The 20397-nt window shown below is 38.6% G+C and overlaps 1 protein-coding gene across 2 annotated transcripts in view; it reads left to right on the forward strand.

Moving 5' to 3' along the window:
* The window catches only part of nell2a (neural EGFL like 2a), a 101155-nt gene that overhangs the window by 52233 nt on the left and 28525 nt on the right, over positions 1–20397 (forward strand). For both annotated transcript variants that reach the window (XM_030136834.1, XM_030136835.1), the window contains 2 exons: positions 10385–10507; positions 12953–13048. In XM_030136834.1, the coding sequence (XP_029992694.1) occupies positions 10385–10507; positions 12953–13048 (219 nt within the window). The remainder of the gene's footprint in view (positions 1–10384; positions 10508–12952; positions 13049–20397) is intronic.

The raw sequence follows: 20397 nt of genomic DNA on the forward strand, positions 1-20397 counted from the left end.
AGAAGCTTCAGGGACCAAAATCAAGGGTAGACAATTATACACCTTCCTTCTGCAGCTTGCCTCTCTTAGTCCAAATCAAATAGATCATTATAAATACACATTACAAATACACACTTTTCCAAATGTCTGTTTTGAGACAGTTGTTAGAGTAGTAGAATCACATTCAGGTCACATCTGACAGAATCTGATTGGTGATTTGTCATTTTTGAACCTCCTCTACCTGTTTAAATATACCTATGATTAGACCAAAACCCTGCATCACAGAGTAGATTATACGTATACAGCCTGAAAACACAAGGACTAGACACAAAAACCTCTGGTCCTCAGAGTGGGAGGATGTTACTCCATGTTTTTCCATTTTCTTCCTTAACTTCCCACTTGTCTTCACAACATAGAATATGACACTCCCAGTAATGATATCGCAGTTCCAAACCAATTTTTTTTTTTACTGGTGTGAATGAGCCGGCAGGTTCAAAATTAGGTTCAGGGACTGACACAGAACCCTGCTGGTTTGACAACCCTATCAGACCTCTTGAATTACAAAATGCATGAAAGATAATTATGGCATTTTTGCCCAGTAATGCTAAAAATGTATGAAGTATTGCAGCTTTATTGCCATCTAATCAAAAGTGGCCAGTTTCACTCCAGAGATTCAGCTAAACATCGTTCTTTTTCTAACACTGAACTGACAATAATGTATTGAAATCTATATAGGTGTGTATTAACCCATAAAGACCCAGAGCTATTTTTGTGGCAGTTCCCAAATTAATTTTTCTCTATTTCTACCTTTCTTAACTGATTTATCACTATTTCTTTTAATAATATCCTCTTTATTTTCCAATTTTTTTTGGTGTAAATCATGTATTTTCCTATATTTAATTCACAGATCATGTAGATGTTCATGAAAACTTAGAGCAAATTAAAAGTTAATTAAATCAATACAGAGAAAAATGTTGAAAAAGTTACTTTTTTAGCTAAAATATTGTTAACTTAATGTAAAACCAAGTGTCTCCATCCACTGTCATTGATCAAACTCCATGGGTTTTATTGATGAATCAATGTTGAAGAAAATGACAGTGTTTCTACATTCACTACTGAGCCTAAGAACGTCCAAATGGCTCGTATCTGATGACCATGAAAAGATGACAAACTGCATTTTTACACCAATTATTTACATGTATTGATAAGATTGGTGGATCAGCTTTTATTAAACAGTTTATATCTGTAGATGGTTTGTGTCACTGGTTAGTGTTTGGGTCTTTATGGGTTAAAAAGAGTCACAGAACACAGTTTACCGAGTTGCTCTTTTAGTCAAGGAACTTACATGGTCAAGAGAATGTCAGGGTTTCTGATGCCCATAATAATAATAATAATAATAATAATAATAATAATAATAATAATAATAATAATAATAATAATACATTTTATTTGGTAGCACCTTTCAAGTTTCCCAAGGTCACCTTACAGTGAGTAAAAGCATAAAATAACAGCATCAAACATTATTAAAACAAAACATCAACCTAAAAACAAGTGTAGTGCACAGTGACCAGTCAGAGTGAGTATGCCAGTTTGAACAGATGGGGTTTGAGTTTGGATTTGAATGTTGTGATGGAGTCTGACTGTCTTATGTGTGGGGGAGAGAATTCCATAGTGTGGATGCCGAGCTGAATGCTCGGGCACCCATGGTACTGAGGCGTGATGTAGGGATGGTTAGTCCAGTGGCAGCTGAGCGGAGGGTGTGGGAGGGGCTGTATTCTTGGAGGAGGTTGCAAAGGTAAGTGGGGGCTAGGTGGTGGAGAGCTTTGTGTGTGAGGAAGAGGTTGTTTTTTGTTTTTGTTTTTTTAATATTGGATGCCGTATTGAACCAGGAGCCAGTGAAGTTGGATGGGAATGGGGGTGATGTGGTCAGATGACTTGGTGCGGGTGATGATCCGGGCAGCTGAGTTCTGAATAAATTGCAGTCTGTTGATGAGTCTGGTGGGGAGTTCGGTGAGGAATGCATTGCAGTAGTCGATGCGGGAAGTGACAAATGAATGAACCAGGATTTTGGTGCTGGATTGGGACAGTAATGGGCGGAGTCTGGAGATGTTGCAGAAGTGGAAGAAGGCGGTCCGGGTGATGTTTTGAATGTGAGCTGCAAATGAGAGGGTGCTGTCCAGTGTGCTGTCCATGATAAAGGATGTGACAGCAAAAAGATTTGAATATAATATTCTAAATATTGAATAAACTGAAAATATATTAAGCAGATCATGCTAAAGTAGTACAAACTTTCAGACCCTCATATTATCTGCAGAGGTGTCTTGTGATTCTCTTTCCTGTGGTTGGCCCTGAACTGCTCGCATCACACACATCCACAGCTCCCCTTCTGACACTCAGACCCTCCTCTCAGCTGTTTGTTAAACTCAGAACACAGCTTAAGTTATTCTTTAAATCCTGACTGAACCATTTTGTGGAAATAAAATGGAAAAGAAAAAGAAAATTAGAATGGAAAACAAAATAAACATTAACATAAATGCCTCCTAGCTGTGTTTTTTTTTTTTTTTTTTCAGAAATTGAAAAGTTTTTCCAAGTATGTGACATAGCAAAAAAAAAAAAACCCCAAAAAACTGTTTGACTTCGATAAGGACGAACATAGCAGACATTAACATCTGTGCTAGACATTAGCAGTGAAGATTTACTGGACAGTTGAAATAATAATAATTAGAGGTTGCTGCTGAAAATGTCTGTCCTTGCAAAGACTTTGAAACGACAGTATCTGCTTGAATTAATGTGATTTTTATGGTGCCAAACGCAGGGCCACACATAGCGTCACTAGAGTCAGTAATCCTGTCATCCATTGTAAGAGTCCACCTTCTCAAGCAAGCAAATCTTATTTCCTACCGATGAATGGCAGATCTTTTATGTTTCTCTCTGGCTGTTTACAGCACGTGAAACATGATGAGAAGTAAACGGAGTTCCCTGTATGCGTCATCTCTGAAGAGGCAGCAATGTGCTGCATTTCTTCCATGTCTGTAATTAAAAAAACAATTTGCACCAATGCAAATGAACTCAGTGGTAGTGGAGTGAAGGGGCTGGTTGCTGCGCACCGATGGATTTAGGCCCACAGCCTTCCTGCAGAGTCATTGGAGATTGAATTAAAGCTGTAGAGACACAGTGACACAGTGTGCACCCTGTGAAAACTCATATTTCCTGCTCCATCTGGGCCCCCTGTAGAGCTTCTCTATTTCCCTGTCAATGAAAATAAGGGAATAATACGGTAAAGTTACGGATTTGTGTCTTCTTATGAACAGGCTACTGAAAAGGAAAACAAGTTACAATTGAGATTGAGGAATAGTTTTTGCAAAGAGGTAACGTGCATTCATCACTTTTTTGTTCTCCTGTGATTTATTTGGAGATCCTTGCTTACTCAGTCCTTTTCCATATTATCTTTTCAACAACGACTGTGCCTTGTGTGGTTTCGCTTCAGTTTTCTTTAATCTTCTCAGCTCTAGGCAAGTTTTATTGTTTTACTCATTTGTCTCTCTTGCACTGTGTACTCATTCCCCAGTTTCACTATCAAGATTAATACCTCCAAACCCAGTGGATTAAATTGTGTCACTATATTTTATGTAGTTTCCTATTAAAATGCCTTTAAGTCACTGTAGTGGAATATGCAGCTATGCATATCCTTATAAAAGTCAATTTGTGTGATTAAACCAGGGCTTATGCAGAGGTTTGATGTAATGACTTTTTCTCTGCTTCAGTCAAATTACCGTTGTAATCTCCCCTATGAGTTATTGGATATCAGCTCCCACACATCCGCCATCAGGGCACAGAGAGCTGGATACCGAACACTGTAATAACCCCCCATCTAACCTCTTTGGCAAAATTAGAAAGATGAATTATAGCCAAATTAGGTGTCAACAATAACATTCAGAGTCCTTAAATGGAAGAAAATAATGAATTCTAGAGTGCAAACAAGGGAACCATTCCTCATCCATGTTGAGGTTAGTCACCACTCTAGTCTTGGTGGTGGTAATTGACAGTGAAAACAGGAAGATGTTAAAGTTCTAGCTGCAGGAATCCACTGCTTATTAATAGCAACTGAACACCTGTTTCTGTTTAAAAAGAGTCCAAAGGGATTCCAGAAGAAATATTACAGCTTTGGATGGAAACATTAACCCACCCCCTTCAGTATGTATTGACATTGTACATTCCAATGATATATGTGCATCTTTATCATCCTCAATAGCTTTCACCAATTAACAGATTGCACACTCAGCAGAAACAATGTCCTGGTATTGATAGCCGTATTTCTGTATGCACTGCAGACTCAGATGTGAACTAGTCTTCCTAGTAAAGAGGATTACATTGACTGTAGTTCATTTCATGGCTCAGTGTTTATATGCTGAATGGTGGATTAAAGGACTGATCTGCAGATTTAAGCCTGGACCAAACAGCGTGGAGCCCTAGTTATATTTCTCACAGGCTTGTCAGGGGGTCAGGAAGCTCAGACAGAAGTCTGAATTTTATATCTCGACCACCAGCTGAGAGACAGGTCATGGGTCCAGGTCTCAGCTGGTGGCAGACAGGAACATGTGGGCTCGATGTACTTGTTTAAATGAAATATGTACAGCCAAATGTCGCGACACGGCACAGACTGTATCCAGTGGAGCCTTTTGTAAAAGAAACATCCCCAACTTTCTTTTGCCCCTTCCTTTGACTAGCACTTTATCCTTGATCTTGAAGGTCAAGCTTCCTCCCCTTTTTTCTGCTCTACTCTTCCTCTTTTCCCCAAAGTGCCTGAGGTGCTCCTCGCTCTGTGAGATTAGCAGTTAATCCATGAAAGGTAGCGGATTGGTTGTGCTCTCTCTTTGAATGTTATTAAAGAAGGCTGTCCTGAGGTGTGCGTGTGTGCTATGTGTTTGTGTACATGCGTGCACTTGTGGCTGAGGTGTGTATGCAGGGTGTGTGTGTCCTTGTTCTAATCCTGCGATAACCAGGCATGTGCCCCCAAGGTAGAGGAATGGTAGGAGGCATGGGTGGAGACGGCCAGAAAGGGACGGACAAGGTCCAGAGGTGGAGCAGGGGGTTTGTCAACAACAGAGATCAGAAAAGATGACTTTCAGTCTGAGGGCTCAAAATGGACTCGCAGAGGAGGGGGTCCGACAAACAGACATCTGCTACTTTTTCCAATATCTCTAAGATTCCTTCTTGAATCATGATGCGAAAGAGCTACATCGTGATGCTATTTTATTCTATATTGATGTTTATGTATCAGCATGTATAGAATTTCTTAGTCAATACGTCTACTGTTTATTTTACCAGTTGATTCTTCAACTGATTGACTGTTTCTTTAATAAATTGCCATAAAATGAGACAAAATCAGCTTGTAATTTATCTCATCCAAAGATGGCATGCTCAGACTGCCCTCTAAATTCATCCAGCTGTCCAAAACCCCGAACATGTTACGTCAATAGTAATTTGTGGGAAAGAAAAGCAGCGGATGCTACTTGACTTCATATGTATATGTATGTATATTTATGTGGTTTATATTGTGTACAATCAATATTGTATACACTTATATGACTTTGCATATTTATGTGATTTTATGCTGTCATATGTGTTTACTGCTCACTGATGTTGGGATAATATTCCAGTGTTGTATTATAATTGTAGAATTTGTATTATTATTATATCGCAGCTGGCACATGGTGCTGTTACCCAGGACAAAATTCCCTGTCGGGACAATTAAGTATACGGTGTTGTAAAAAGTATTTGCCCCCTTCCTGATTTTTCACAATTTTGCATATTTGTCACACTTAAATTGTCAGATGATCAAATGAATTATGATATTAGGCAATGATGACCTGAGTATATAAAAATGTAGTTTTTACATGATAATTTCATGTATTAATTGAAAAAAGATACGTAAACCTACCTGATCCTATGTGAAAAAGTAATGACCACCCGTTGATACGTCATAAATTAACTGTGAATAATTTTGGGGGGAATTTCATAGCCACATCCAGGTCCAATTACTGCCAGACCAGTTGAATCAAGAAATAACTGCATCACATTACATAAAACTAACACAGAATTTCAGAAAAAGAACTTCATACTAACAGTCAAACATGACGGTGGTAGTCTGAGGGTCTTTGGCTGCTTTGCTGCTTCAGGACCTGGATGACCTGAATTGATGGAATCACAAATTCTACTCTGTACCAGAACAACCTGAAGGAGAATGTCTGGCCTCAAGCTCAAGCACACTTGGTTTATGCAGCAGGACAATGATCTGAAACACACCGGCAAGTACATGTCTGAATGGTTTAAAAAAAAAAAAAAAAATGAAGCTTGTGGAGCAGCCGAGTCCAAATCCACACTTAAATCTGATTGAGATGCTGTAGCCTCACCTTAAACAGGCTGTTCATGCTCAAAAACCCTTCAATGTGACTGAATTAAAACAATTTTGTAAAGATGAGTGGGCCAAATTTCCTCCACAGTGATGTATAAGACTCAGCGTAAATGCTTGATTGCAGTTATTACTGCCAAGGGTGACACAACCATCTATTTAGTTTAGAGGGAAATTACTTTTTCACACAGGGCTAGGTATGTTTAGTTATATTTTTCCCTCAATAAATGAAATCATCATGAAAAAATATCCTTTTTTTGTTTACTCAGGTCATCTTTGTCTAATATTGTTGATTTAATGATCTAAAAGATTTCGGTGTGACAGATATGCAAAAATCTAAGAAATCAGGAATGGGATAATTTTTTTTTTTCCCAACACTGTATCTTATTTTAGAACTTCATATTTCAGATGCTGCAGCCTGAAAAGTAGTGACAATTAAATCGACCACTCATCCATTGTTACAGTGAAATCAGTGGATGTATAACATTTGAGTGAAAATAATTGAAATTAGTCTGTTATGGACACCTGTTACCCAACTGTAAACTTCAACCTCTCTGTGTTATTTTCAAATTAACACTGCTTATAATCTATTGTTATTAAAACGCTGCACAACACCCTTGATATAATAATTGACTGTAAAGAATTTATTTTGCATGCACTGCCAATTTAGCAGACCTGAATCACTGATGAAGTAAGAGATGATCCTTTCCCTATTCATACGTTCTCTAATATGGATGTAAAACTTGAAACTACAGTGTTTTGAGAGGAGCAAACTGAGGTCAGACCTCACTGATGCTGGTATTGTTTTGGCAGAAGGTGGAGAGAGTCAAGCAGGAGGTGAAACGGACAGCTACAGAGAGAGATCCCTGGTGACAAGCTGTACATAATTGATTGTTTATCTGTCTGCAGCCTGTGCAGCAGCAGTCTGCAAGGAAATACTCCTCTCCTGCTCACATGAAGTATTTAGTTTGCGATTAAATTCAGAAGCACTGACAGTGCAGTATTGTAGTAAACTTAAATTCCTAAATAACTGTAAGCACAAGAGAACAATACTGAATACCCATGTGGTGGAGATAAAACAAGCTGTGAACATGCCCACAGATACACGTTGCCGCAGTGGCTCTGCTGCCCCGTCTGCTCAGATTGACAACTGTTTCCACCTTGGCAGCGAGGCACGGATATAACCTTGGGAGTAAAAAAGCAAACTTCTGTTTCCTCTCTCCTGTCCTGTTATCACTGTTTTATATGCCAATGAGCAGACTTTAATTTTACCCTACAGCAGGTGAATGTTTGTGTGCCTGATGCAGTGTCGAACAGCGGACCAACCTAAGTGCCCTTCAATCCATCTCACACACACATGCACACATACATCATACTCTCCATAGAGAAACTCATCACAATGTCACTTTCAATTTGGATGAGTCCACGGTCTGTTCAGGAGTTATAATGGATTGGATGATGGCAGGGAAATGGATGATGCGGCTCAGGATTTCTGTAACAAGCATTCCGATTTCTGATCCTCTCACTCTTCAGGTGCCATCTTTGAGTCCTCAGACCTCCCTGTCTTCCACAATTGCATGCTTTTGAAAAACTCCTAGTTGTGAAAAACAGTATAAGTAGGTGTACACAGAAGTATTTCATGTGTGCAGCTGAGGAAAGCTTCTAAGGATTGCTAAATGTTTCAAAAAAAATGTGACTGCAGGGGGAAATGAATTTATTTTATTTTTGTATCCTCCAAAAATTCACTTAAATAACTGAAAGCAGTCCAAACTATCGCTCCCAGATTGGCAAGACTTCTTTTTCATGAATGTTTCCAGGAATGTTTTTGTATGAATACTTTTAGTAGTTATTGAAAACTCTGTCCTTATTAACACATATAATATTTTGTAAGTTTTCTCAGAAACTGCATAGGGAAAGAAATTCTCTCTAAAAGATAAAGCTTTCATGATTGGTTTCGTAGTGAATCCTTTTGGGCCATGACTGGATAAACAGTCATGAAATAAAGAAAAGAAGAATCGAGAAGGTTTAAACAAGTCCATAAAGTTCTGTGTTCTACAGCTGATGTAGTGCTCTGTAGGTGCTTATCAGAGAGCAATATTTATGTGAATCTCAAAATACGATAGATCAGTGTTCTTCTTTTTTGTGTCTCTGGGGGATAAGGATCTGCCTTTGTGTTCAGGGGCAGATGAAGGGCGTGCATTAAATCGCCTGTTCATGAGGGGAGGGAAAAGGCTTATAAAAGCTCTGCAGTTCTTTAGCAATTTAGTTTAGGTCTTAAGTCAGCGTTGCATGATATTTTCAAATAAATCTGTTTTGCAGTTGGAGTTTCTAGTTTTGCCATTAGGGATTTGAAGTAAAAACAAATACATCGTCTGATCAAACAGACCACAGGCTCCAGAGGATATGATGGTAAATAGGTTCAGAAAGTCAGTACAGTCTAACTGACTCAGGTTTATGGAGGGTGAATGATCTGCAGGTTCAAACACTTGATACACACCTGAGGACCGAGTGAGGATGTTAAGAGGGCAATTATTTGTTTGTGTGACATTCTGCATGTTGTTACTTTACATTAGATTTTAAGCAAGGTGTTCAGGTTTGGCTGCATTCAGATAAATGTATAATGTTTTGTGGCATCACAATCCGGTCTACTAAAATGAAGCTTCGTTGGCTTTTTTACAACCCCAGTTATGAAGAAAGTTCAGCTGCTGTGTAAATATAAATGGAATTCGATGATTTGTAAATGTCATACACTAATATTTCATTCACAACAGAACATAGAAAACATATCAAATGAATTATAACGTGCCTTTTCAAGAAAAAAAGGTAATTTTGAATATTTATATTTATTAATATGTAGGCTGTAATGTAAAAAGTAGAGTTACGCTTGAGTTATTTTATGTGTTATCCAGCCACCAAGAGCTGTTATACAATAGTAATAAACTAAAGACTCTAAACATATCACACAAGAGGAAATATGAACATTTTCTTTTCCATCCATATTGATTTTTTTTCTAAAGACAAATGATCCCTCTTTTTCACACTGCAGCTGTTGCAAACTGTGTCTTTTTCATGTGGTCTTACTGTGTTATTAGAGCTGCCTTGTGCATTTTTTTATGTTCGATTTATGTAGTGCAGGAGCTTATCATTGGAGCTTTTATTGTGTATTTTGACAGTCTGTTTCCTATACAGAGGCTCTCCACATTGAGGGAGACAGATTTGTTTGCCAGTTGGATACAGTACATCGTCATGGGCTGTAACCATTAGTTAAGCTTGTCAGTGGGATATTCATAACAAACCGTATCACTAACTCCCCAGTATCTGTGACAAGAACTGGGGAGTCCTGGTTCAAAGGGGACGTTTTGTTAATGCTTTTACATAAAAATTCCACAGTACTTAACAGCCAATTGTGCCAGTTTACAAGACTCAAACTAGAGACCAGTAGCTTATAAATGCAAAATACAGTGCATTTATAGGCACAAGTTGCCAACTCATGCCTGTATATGTGCAAATTAGGTGTTTATTTCCAGTAGTTAGAAAAACCAGATTTATCACTGCAACACTTCCATCCCTTAGATTGTGAAAACAAGAACAACAAATTACAGGGAAAAAAAATCTAACATCTGAAACCATTTTATGACAGATTATGATGAGATGGAGAAATACTGTGGCTCATTTTCCAGTCAGCTGTTGGTTACTGATGTTGTTTTCACACAGCTGTCGAAATATCAAGTCATTTAATCCGACACTGGGTCTTGTATTTTGTCTTGATGGAAATAAAACAAATTACCAATAGGCTCCCATCATTCCTCAAATTTACAATGAAATGATTTAATCAAGTATTATTTTCTTGTTAGTGTTAGTGATTTGCAAACGTAAAAATACTAATACTGGTTAAACTGGAAGTAGAATTGTATTGCATTTTTATCAGACAGTAAAAAGCGTATGTAACACTATGGAGACAGTAGGTTGATGCCTGTTGTTTTCTTGTTTTAGAGCATGATGAGTGTCTCAGTGGACTCCACAATTGCGATGAGAACGCCTTGTGCTTCAACATGGTTGGCGGGCACAGCTGCTCATGTAAACCGGGGTACACTGGGAACGGGACCGTCTGCAAGGGTAAGTATCACTGCCATGTTTAACTCTGATAAGCTCATGCTTTAACCCTTAAAGACCCAGTGCTACTTTTGTGTCAGTTCCCAAATTAAATTTTCTCCAACCTATCTAACCTTTCTTAAGGGATTTATCACCATTTATTATAATATTAGCCTTTGTATTTTGCATTTTATCAATATAAATCAGGTATTATGTTTAATTTACTGATCATGTAGATCAGGGGTGTCAAACTCATTTTAGTTCAAGGGCCACATTGAGCAAAATTTGATCTGAAGAGGGCCGAACCAGTAAAATAATAACATGATAATATATAAATAATGTCAACTCCAAACTTTTCTCTTTGTTTTACAGTGAAAAAAGTAAAATTACATTATGAAAATGTTTACATCTACAAGCTATCCTTTAATACAATGTGAATAACATGAACAAACTGAAAAAAAAAATGTAATTTTAACACTGTTATGCTTTAGTTTATCATTTCCACATGTACATTGTAACTTACAGATCACAGTGGATCTACAGATATACAAAATATTTAGAAACAGGTGGAATATTATTAAAATTGCACTTCTCTGAAGACATTTCAGGTTGTTCGTATTTGTTCAGGTTATTCAGAGTTTTTGTAAAATTATACTTTGTTTTAGTCTAAATACATGAAAACAGAGGGAAAAAAAGACAAAAACTGGAGTTCTGAGTATTTATAGGCTATTATGAGATTGAATTGGTCTGAATGTGGAACCTGAACTAAAATGATTGTTAATATCTTAGTGTAATTTTTGCATTTCACAAATTCATCCCAGGGGGTGAACTGGACCCTTTGGTGGGCCAGATTTGGCCCCTGGGCCGCATGTTTGACACCTGTGATGTAGATGTTCATAAAAAGTCAGATTAAAGTTGAGGGTTATTATAACAAAAACAGAGAGAAAAAGTGACTTTTTCAGGTAAGTCTATTATTAACTGAACATAAACCAAGCATTTCCATCCACTTTTGTTGATCAGTCTCCATGGGTTTTACTGGTGAATCAATGTTGTTGAAGATGGCAGTGTTTCCATGGTAACTATGGAGCCTCTGAACGTCTAAATGGATCATATCTGATGACCATGAAAAGATGACAAACCTTTATGCCAATTATTTTCATGTATTGGTAGAATTAGTGAATCGACAGGAATGGGCTCTATGCGCAGCCCCACTACTTCCTGAAATTAAAGTAGCTCCTTCATTTCCTGTCTTTCATTACTGGACTCACTGATTAATCCAGGTGTGCCTGCTACTTCTTCTTGTGACTACTGTGGTTAGGCACACCTGGAGTAATCACTGTGTCCAATAATGAAAGACAGGAAATGAAGGAGCCACTTAAATTTCAGGAAGTAGTGGGGCTGTGCATAGAGCCCGTTAAACAGTTTAGATCAGTAGATGCTTTTGGTCGGTCATGGATGTTTGGGTATTTATGGGTTAAATCTCTGGTACCATTTGGACTCTTCATATTACAAATGTATTTGTTTCTTTAATGTCTTGTTCATTTTAATGCCTAGTACCACTAAAGGTACATTTGTTTGGACAAATATAATGATAACAAAAATAGCTTATAAGAGTTTTATTTAAGAGCTGATATCTATCCAAAAACAGTGCTTTTAGGCATTCCATATTTTCTTTTGTGTCTGTTTTGGTCACATGATACACACAGGAGTTAGTACTTGATTGCATAACCATTGTTTTTGATGACTTTTGATGGTCTAATCATTTTTCCGTGACTGTATGTTTGATATTCAGTACAAAATTAAAATGCTGCTGCAAAAGGGACAGTCTATCCTTGATACGTACAGCAATTTTGTGTTTTGTGCATAGTCAGAATTTAGTCTGATATGTGAGGATTTTGAGTTACTTAGGGAATCTGACAGGAATTTAGGGTAGGTGAAGGATGGGGTAAGGGGGTGGGAGATTATAAATTAAACTTCATCTTGCTCCTTTTTGAATGTTTGACTTTCTTTTATATAATTCTTTTGTTCTTTGATTTTAATGCAATATTCAAAATAAATAAATAAATAAACAAACAAACAAAATTACTTGAGCACCACCTCTAGCAGATGTGAAACCTCTAGTGCTTTTACAAGACAGAGCTACTTCTTTTTCATCCCTCTGAGCATGCACAGTGTCATTTGTGTATCTCTTCCATTTATATCCATTGTATTCTGTCAACTCCAGTGACTTCTCTGTGTTTTGCGGACACATTAACTAAGCGCCTACCCATGGATAATGAACATTTTTGAATTAACCTTGGTGAGATGCATTAATCACCCAGCTAATATCGTGAGAGCCCGTAATGAATCACATCACCAAATTAGCTCTTATTCTGTATGCAAATACATATGCTGCTGCTGGTCTAATTACATAGTTAATGCTCGTTAATCTTGGAGAGTAATGGCTCTTTTCCTCTGGTCTACCCCTAGCTATGTGTGACGGATTGTGCCAAAATGGAGGAACCTGTGTCTCACCCAACAACTGCATTTGTCAGCAAGGATTTACTGGGAAAAGATGTGAGACAGGTAAGAGGTCAATTCTATTCCTCCTACTTTTCTTTGGCTGGTGTAGGACTATTGAGTGATCTTCAAGGAGGAGGTAAGGGGAAGGTAATACAAACTGAGGTGGTATTTTGCATTGTTTAGATCCAACAACAAAAGGACAAAAGGAAAAAGCAGAAGAGCTTACAGTGGGGAGGTACTTAAGATCAGAGTTGGTGCTTTAGTTATCTTGTCACATCTGGGCTCTTGTGTAAAAAGGCAGTGATTACTGTTACTGTGTGGCACCGTCTTTGCAAAGCAGCTGATCTGTAAATGCTGAGATGTTTTCATATTTATGCACTATGAACACTTTATTCATAGTGTGTGTTGCTCTTGTGCTTGTGTGAGCTTTTGTGTGTGTGTGTGTGGGTCTGTGCTCCATGGTGAGTAATGAGCTTGTATCTGTTCCAATGGCCTGATGGAGGATTTGAAGTGCAGTTGCAGCAGTATGGGAATTACCCCATATCACAGCCCATATTAATCAGCATGGCATTCCTACTCATAGGCTCTATGCCATATCAAATGACAACAGCAGAGCTTCCTGATGCATGGTAACTGATAGGGCATGATAGCTTAACCAAGTATTAAGTCAGCCTGTGTTTGTAGAAAAGGCTATAGCACTATTTGCTCTCATGCATGGAAATGTGTCAAACACTGTGTCGTGATAAAACTCTGGGATTTGGATTGTACTCTGACTGTTTTCCCTGCAGTGATGATGAATAAAAGTAGCCAAGAAACCTGCTTTTTCTGGCAGCTGAGTTAAAGTTACTAGAACACACTTAGGGCGAACAAAACCACCAGCGAATCAGCGTTATGTATCCACAGACTGTGTCACTGACTGAATAAAGTATAAAGCTAATTGTTTACACACTTGTGTAGTATACCACCATCAAGTTTTGTTCTTCAAACTAAAACTCATAGCTGCTTATTTTGAGTCGCTCAGAATAACACTGTGTCTTACTATCTTTACATGGCGTCAGCTGATAGTTTACATTAGAACTGTGTTAGCTCAGCTCTGTTTTTAAACCACTGTTTCTCAAACTGTCGTGCTTGCCGGGGGGGGGGGGGGGGGGGCATGAGATAACTCCTGGGTGTTTTTTTTTCTTCAGGTTAGAACATGTAACAGGTGGAAGTAATGTTTTAGCGTTGGACCGCCCTGGACTCATTTTAGGGACGAACAACAAACAAATCTACTGCCATGGTGATCTGTCACTAGACTAGATAAAGAGTTTAGGTTTGGAGAATGGACAAGGATTTGACTGGAAAAGAAAACTGTGGAGTGTTTCTGTTTTTACACAGTTTGTACTAGGGATGTAAACAATTAATTGACTAATCGATTAATTGTCGATAAGAATTTGCTCGATTAAATTATTGTTGGTTAATTGCCCTTGTCCACCTGTCCACACCTGTCCGAAGGCTGTCGGTTTGTCCGCGCTGCGATGCCGCAGCTGGTGTAGCCGGTCATTGAACTGGATCATGGCATTGATGAGTTAGAATGGCTTTAGGGACATGGTGGAGGGGAACACAGACCGGCCTGTCTGTTTGTGGGAGCGGTGCACCCCCGCCTAAATACACGTACAAATGTGTGGTTGGTATCGGAGCGTTTTCCCTGGAGGTTGGTCTAGGCCATGGTCAGTGAGACAGAAGTTGAAAACATTCTCCAGGCTCCTGATCTGGGCCACAGGTATGAAATGCATTTGCGAAGCTTCAGGAGGCGGGGAAAAAATAAATGAGCAAAAAGTTTCACTTTCACTACTGTGGGGGCATGGACTGCACCGCCCCGTAGCCCCATAGTGTTATAAGTAGGACGGAGTAGTGACGTACACACGCACGTGGTTACCAACCAACACACATACATCCCCCGGCTGTAATGCGCACGTGCGGCCGAGTAACCCTGCCTACCCCATCGACGAAACACATGCGCGTGCACCCCCACCCACCGGTGAAACGCATGCACATGCACCCCCCCATTACACACTGCCACATCAACAGATGAATTCCACAGGAAACACTGACTGTATCCAATGGGTCAATAAATCAATCATTAAGGAATATGACATGCTTTTATCATGAAGTATATAAACAATATTTAGCTTTAATTCTTACAGACCGTATTGAAAAAGAAATTCAGGTTCTCAGGAAAATCGCTGTTTATCAGTTAATCATTAATCGATCGATAAGGTCAATCAATTAATGATTAATGAATTAATTGATAATTTGCATCCCTAGTTTGTACATTTTGCACTTTAATGTTCTGAGATGTGCATTTAAACAGGCCCATTGCAGTCACTAATATTGTTAAAATGTTCATCTTTGTTACCAAAATTTGTTTGTTGTTCTTAAAAAAGGAACTTTGTTGCCATAGTTGTAAGATAATTGCACATTTCCTATTTTTATTTGGAAAAATATTGTCTCAGGGAGCAGTCTTGTTGAGTTTATTTGTATTGTTCAATCAAGTTATTTTTAATATGCTCAACAAATTATTAAAGGAAAAGCAAAAAGTACTCTTATGATATTGATCTTTCTTTCAGTTAAAGTTATAATTGCACCACTGTCATAGTGTTGTTGGGGTTGAGGGGGGCCTGGAGATTTTGCGTGCTCCAAAGGGGGCCAGAGAGAAAAAGATTGAGAACCACAGTTTTAAACCAAAAACAGCCACAGTGAAACCACAAATCACCTCCGTTTTCTGTAAGGTGAATTAAAGATCTGTTTGGAATTGAACAAACAAGGTCAGAACTGTCACAGTTTAGTCTAAACCATGGATCAACAAACAGCAGTGACAATAGCATCATATAATAATCACATAATACATTTTTACCTTTATAAGCCTTATGATCAAACTCATCCATGTAGAAAAACACTGCCATTTCAGCATCAAATTCCATTCTTTTCATTTATATCTGTGTACAGTGGTGAAAACAACACTGCTTATAGCTTTTATCACTTTGTCACTTTCTTTGACCCAAAGTTGTTTCTTTGTGGTTCTCATCCCATCTGGATACTTTGTTAGTTTTCCTCACCATGGGAGACAAGCAGAGTGACTCACTACTCCCTCTAGTGGTCACATAAATCCTGTTGATGTAGATAGGTACAGTTCATATCTCTACAATCCAGTACTCTGGCATCTTTGGCAGAATGTCAGAGCTGTTTTTTTCTCAACACTCTAATGATAATTTTAGGTTTTTTTTTAATATTTGAAAATAGAAATACTACACATAGTCCGTTTAAAGTTGCTGAATGTCGACTCTTTTGCAGCAGCTTTATCATAACCCATTCCAACCTTTCATGGAGTGTCCTTCAAGAGACAAGCGGCTGGGCTGATAGAAAGTCAAGTCGTGATAGTTCTCTCATTGTGTGAGCTTGTGTGTGAGTGAAGCAAACTGAGCCGCTCTGCTTGCTCATTGGTTCAGATATTGATTGCACATAAAGGACCTTTTTTTTTTACGAGGCGTCCTTTTTACTGCCCGCCTTAAAGTAAATGAATTTCCTCATGCTGCTGCTCTGAGATGCTGAGAAAGTAGTGTGTGTGTGTGTGTGTGTGTGTGTGTGTGTGTGTGTGTCTGAGAGCTATAGAGAATGTGTTAACAGACCTAACCATAATGACTTATCCTCCTCCCCATTTTGCAGTAGAAAAGGTGGTGAGGACCTCGTCTCTTAGTAAAGGCACAGTGATTCACACATTTCATTACCTTCGATAGTGTTTTAGATGGCTCCCCTTCCCTTCTGGTGAGTGCTGCGTATCTGAAAAAATGTTTTGGAATAATCCATCAAATCTTACACTTTGCACTTCATTCTTTTTCAAGGTGATTTTATTTTTCACAGGTTTTTTTTATTCACAGCATAGTACAAACAGTGAGATCTACCAAATGAATCTATTCTGTCAATAATCTTTCTTTGGTGTATATTATTAGATCAGAACAATCATATAAAGGTTGAGGTAGGTGTGTATATATATCTTCTGATAATACTGTAGGACATATAAGTTTACAAAAAAATATATATATTGAACTGTCTAACACCACTGGTTTGCCAACAAGACAGAAAGTGTGCTGTGTAAGACAATGACTATCTGCCTCCATTGTAATATCTGCAGTGTAGAAATGCACGCTGCTGTTGAATTTTAAGTATCATTTTCAGTGTCTTGAGTGACACAAACAAGACATTTTTACACCCTTTTTGTTGAAAAGGAAGACTCAAAGATGAATATTTTAAAAACTAGGCAAGTGAAACAAAGATACCACACGGAACATCTGTAAAAGAAAAAGTTTTATTGTAATTTGGCTGAACTAGAACCTTTTTAGATACTCTTTACCCCATAAGATGTGACTGACTGCCAGTAATTTCAGTGATAACAAAGAATTTCCTCATTAAATAGAGATGTCTTTGTACTTCTTAATTATACTGTAAGGGGATTTTCAGTCTTCCTTTCTGGCTTGTCTTCATCACTGAGACCAATTAGAATTCGGGGTTCAAGGATGCAAACATAAATAAGCATCAAAACTCTCACATGCTCCTCATGCCTCAGGCGACAAGATGTTTGTCACCACAGCTGCTGTTGCTGTGTGCGGGTCTGCCCTCCCCTTCCCACCACAGACTGCCTCACTCCTGATTTCATTCAGTTCTGTGACAGCTACCGTCCTCATGTGTTTTATTTTTTTGGTGGTTTTATTGTCCAGGATCTGCATTGGGGCCCCATGCTACAGGGCTATAGCCTGTGGCGCTGTTCAGAGACTGTTCATTCAATGTGAAAAGGGTGTGTGTGTGTGTGTGTGTGTGTGTGTGTGGGGGGGGGGGGGGGGTTCCTCATGACTGTCTCCTCAGAGTGTGACAGCAGCTCTCAGCAAGGGAAGTGTCTACTGCAGAAGCTCACAGAGATGTATGGAGGTTAATGTACTGTTGGATATGCTGGGAGGGGTGAAGAGGGAGGACAGTAGTTGGGGAGAAGAGATGGAGATGTATGAAGAGAGTGACAGATGCAAAATTCGAGGAGAAGAGAAACAGAGAGGTAACAGTTGGGGGGGGTGGAGGGGGTGAGAGGAGGTGAAGTGGAAAAGAAGATACAGAGATGTTGGGAAAAACTGACAGATGCAGCGACGGAATGGGAAATGTGAGTAGAGATGGGTGGTTAGAGGGTAGGGGTTACTGAGTTTTCACTGCATTTGGATGCAGAAAGAGGCTGGTGGAGTAGGTGCTGCAGGAGGAGGAGAAGCAGACCTCGATGGATGAACATGGAAAAGCTTTCACTAAGTCTGAGCTCCCCACCCCCAGAACCCTGTGAGCTTTTAGAGGCCTCCCCAGGGACTCAACCACTTCTGCTGCTGCAGCGGCAGACTGACGGCCTGTCATAAGACACCGAACAGGAGCTCTTCAAGGCAAATACTTGTACATGTGCAAACACACACACCTATAAGCATATGCATACACACATTTGTGGCTTGCAATTGTCAGCTTCAAACCCTAATTTCGATTGTTGACAATCATTGTGTTGTGATCTGAATATGTGTAATATGTTTGCATCTGACTCAGAGTAATTCTACGTGGATGATTGTGACAGCGTTGTGTGTGACTGTTTTTGTTATGGTATTTTCAGTGGCTGTGTGTGCACCCGCTTGCCTGTCATTACCATTCAGGGGGAATGGATGGGGAGGGACAGGGGACATGCAGTGCTGACAGACAGACTCCAGCTAGTGGAGAACCTTGACACATCATGAATTATGCAGGATACAGCTGCGGCAGGGCACATACACTTCAGTCATGGATATAAATGTACACAGAGCCGGCCATGTAATGTGTGCCCCTAACATGCCGCATAGTCAATATGGAAGCCCCAGGCTAGTACTATATGGGGTAAGTGACAAATGTGCAAATGGCAAAATATTACATTTATTTTTCAACCAAATGTGTGTTCATTTCTGGCTCTGCTTGAATGAACTAAAAACCATCTTTGTTGACATATTACAGTAGAGTGTTGAATTTGAGAATTTGTGTTTTGGGTGCTTTTGTGTATTTTGATATATAATTACTTAATTGTTTCTCACATACTCTGAAATGTACAGATTATATCAATGTTATCCAAAAAAAAAAAAGAATCAGCTCCTCCATGTGTTTCTTTGAGGTTAAATTACTTCTAAAAGTACAGTACATTTTCTTTAGTGGTTATCTAGTGTTTAATTTTGCTTCAGGAATATATTTCAGTATTAGCTGAATGTAAAGACTGTTCAAACATACAAACATAGGCCAAATGGGATTAATATAGTGATGAAATTATTGGTATATCAGATAAAACTACATCCATTTTATGGACAAATGCAGATGAAGAGCTAGTGATTTTTATTTATTCAGACTGATACACCGACAGTATGTTCATTTAAGTGCATTCATCAGTGAGATATGATCAGATATTATTGACTGGGTATTGTGTGTTGTGTGCACTTTTGCATAAAAAAATATGATCATGGACAGTTAATGCCAATTTTGTCACAAATTAAATGGATGGATCCATAAATCTATTGAAAATGTTAAAGATAACTTTTAATCCATAGACGTTTCCCTAATCTCTTTCTTAGCCTTAAGGGGTTTAATTTATGAACAGTTTTCATTTAAACATCTCATGTAAAAGACCAATTTTACCCATTAAGCCACATATTGTTTTTGACAAATGTATGAGGAAAAAAGGAATGAAACCAAATTAGCTAAATTAGAAACATGGTAAATAAATCATTATGCACTTTCATCTGATTTTTAAGATATGTGGACCGGAGGAAGTTGCTTATACTTATTCTGTGAGTATAAAAGTAACTCCGCTTTAAGGAAGGACATGTATAAAGAAGAGATATAACGAGAACTTTATGATAATCTTATCCTTAAGGTGGTTTAAGGTCATGGAGCCTGGGACTGTAAAGATTTTTTTAGCAGCTGAGAGTCTCTACATGAAATAATTGGACATAATATCTATGAACACTGGTTTCTGTTTTGGCCTCAGATGTGTGTTTATTGACTGAAATCCTGAACTGTTCCTATGAGGTGAATGAATGTGTAGGTAGCCTTGATATTTCCTTTATTTTCAGCTCATTATATTTTCTTTTCACGGTTGTAAAATGCCTCTAAGCCTATTAGGATGCTTGGCCGCCAGTTAAAATTTTCTGTCGCTGTGCTGTCACTTGTGTAACTAATGGGCATCTCTGCGGTCCTTCTCTGGCCTCTCATGGTTCCTCAAAGGACGCAGGAGGTTGCTCGAGGGAGAATAGCATTTGATCAGATTCAGAGGATGGACACCTCTCTCTTTCATCTTTTATTTCGTCTGCAGTCTTTCGTCCTCACAAGCACTTTTAATC

This window comes from Sphaeramia orbicularis, chromosome 6, assembly GCF_902148855.1.
Source record: "Sphaeramia orbicularis chromosome 6, fSphaOr1.1, whole genome shotgun sequence".
NCBI classification, from domain to species: domain Eukaryota; kingdom Metazoa; phylum Chordata; class Actinopteri; order Kurtiformes; family Apogonidae; genus Sphaeramia; species Sphaeramia orbicularis.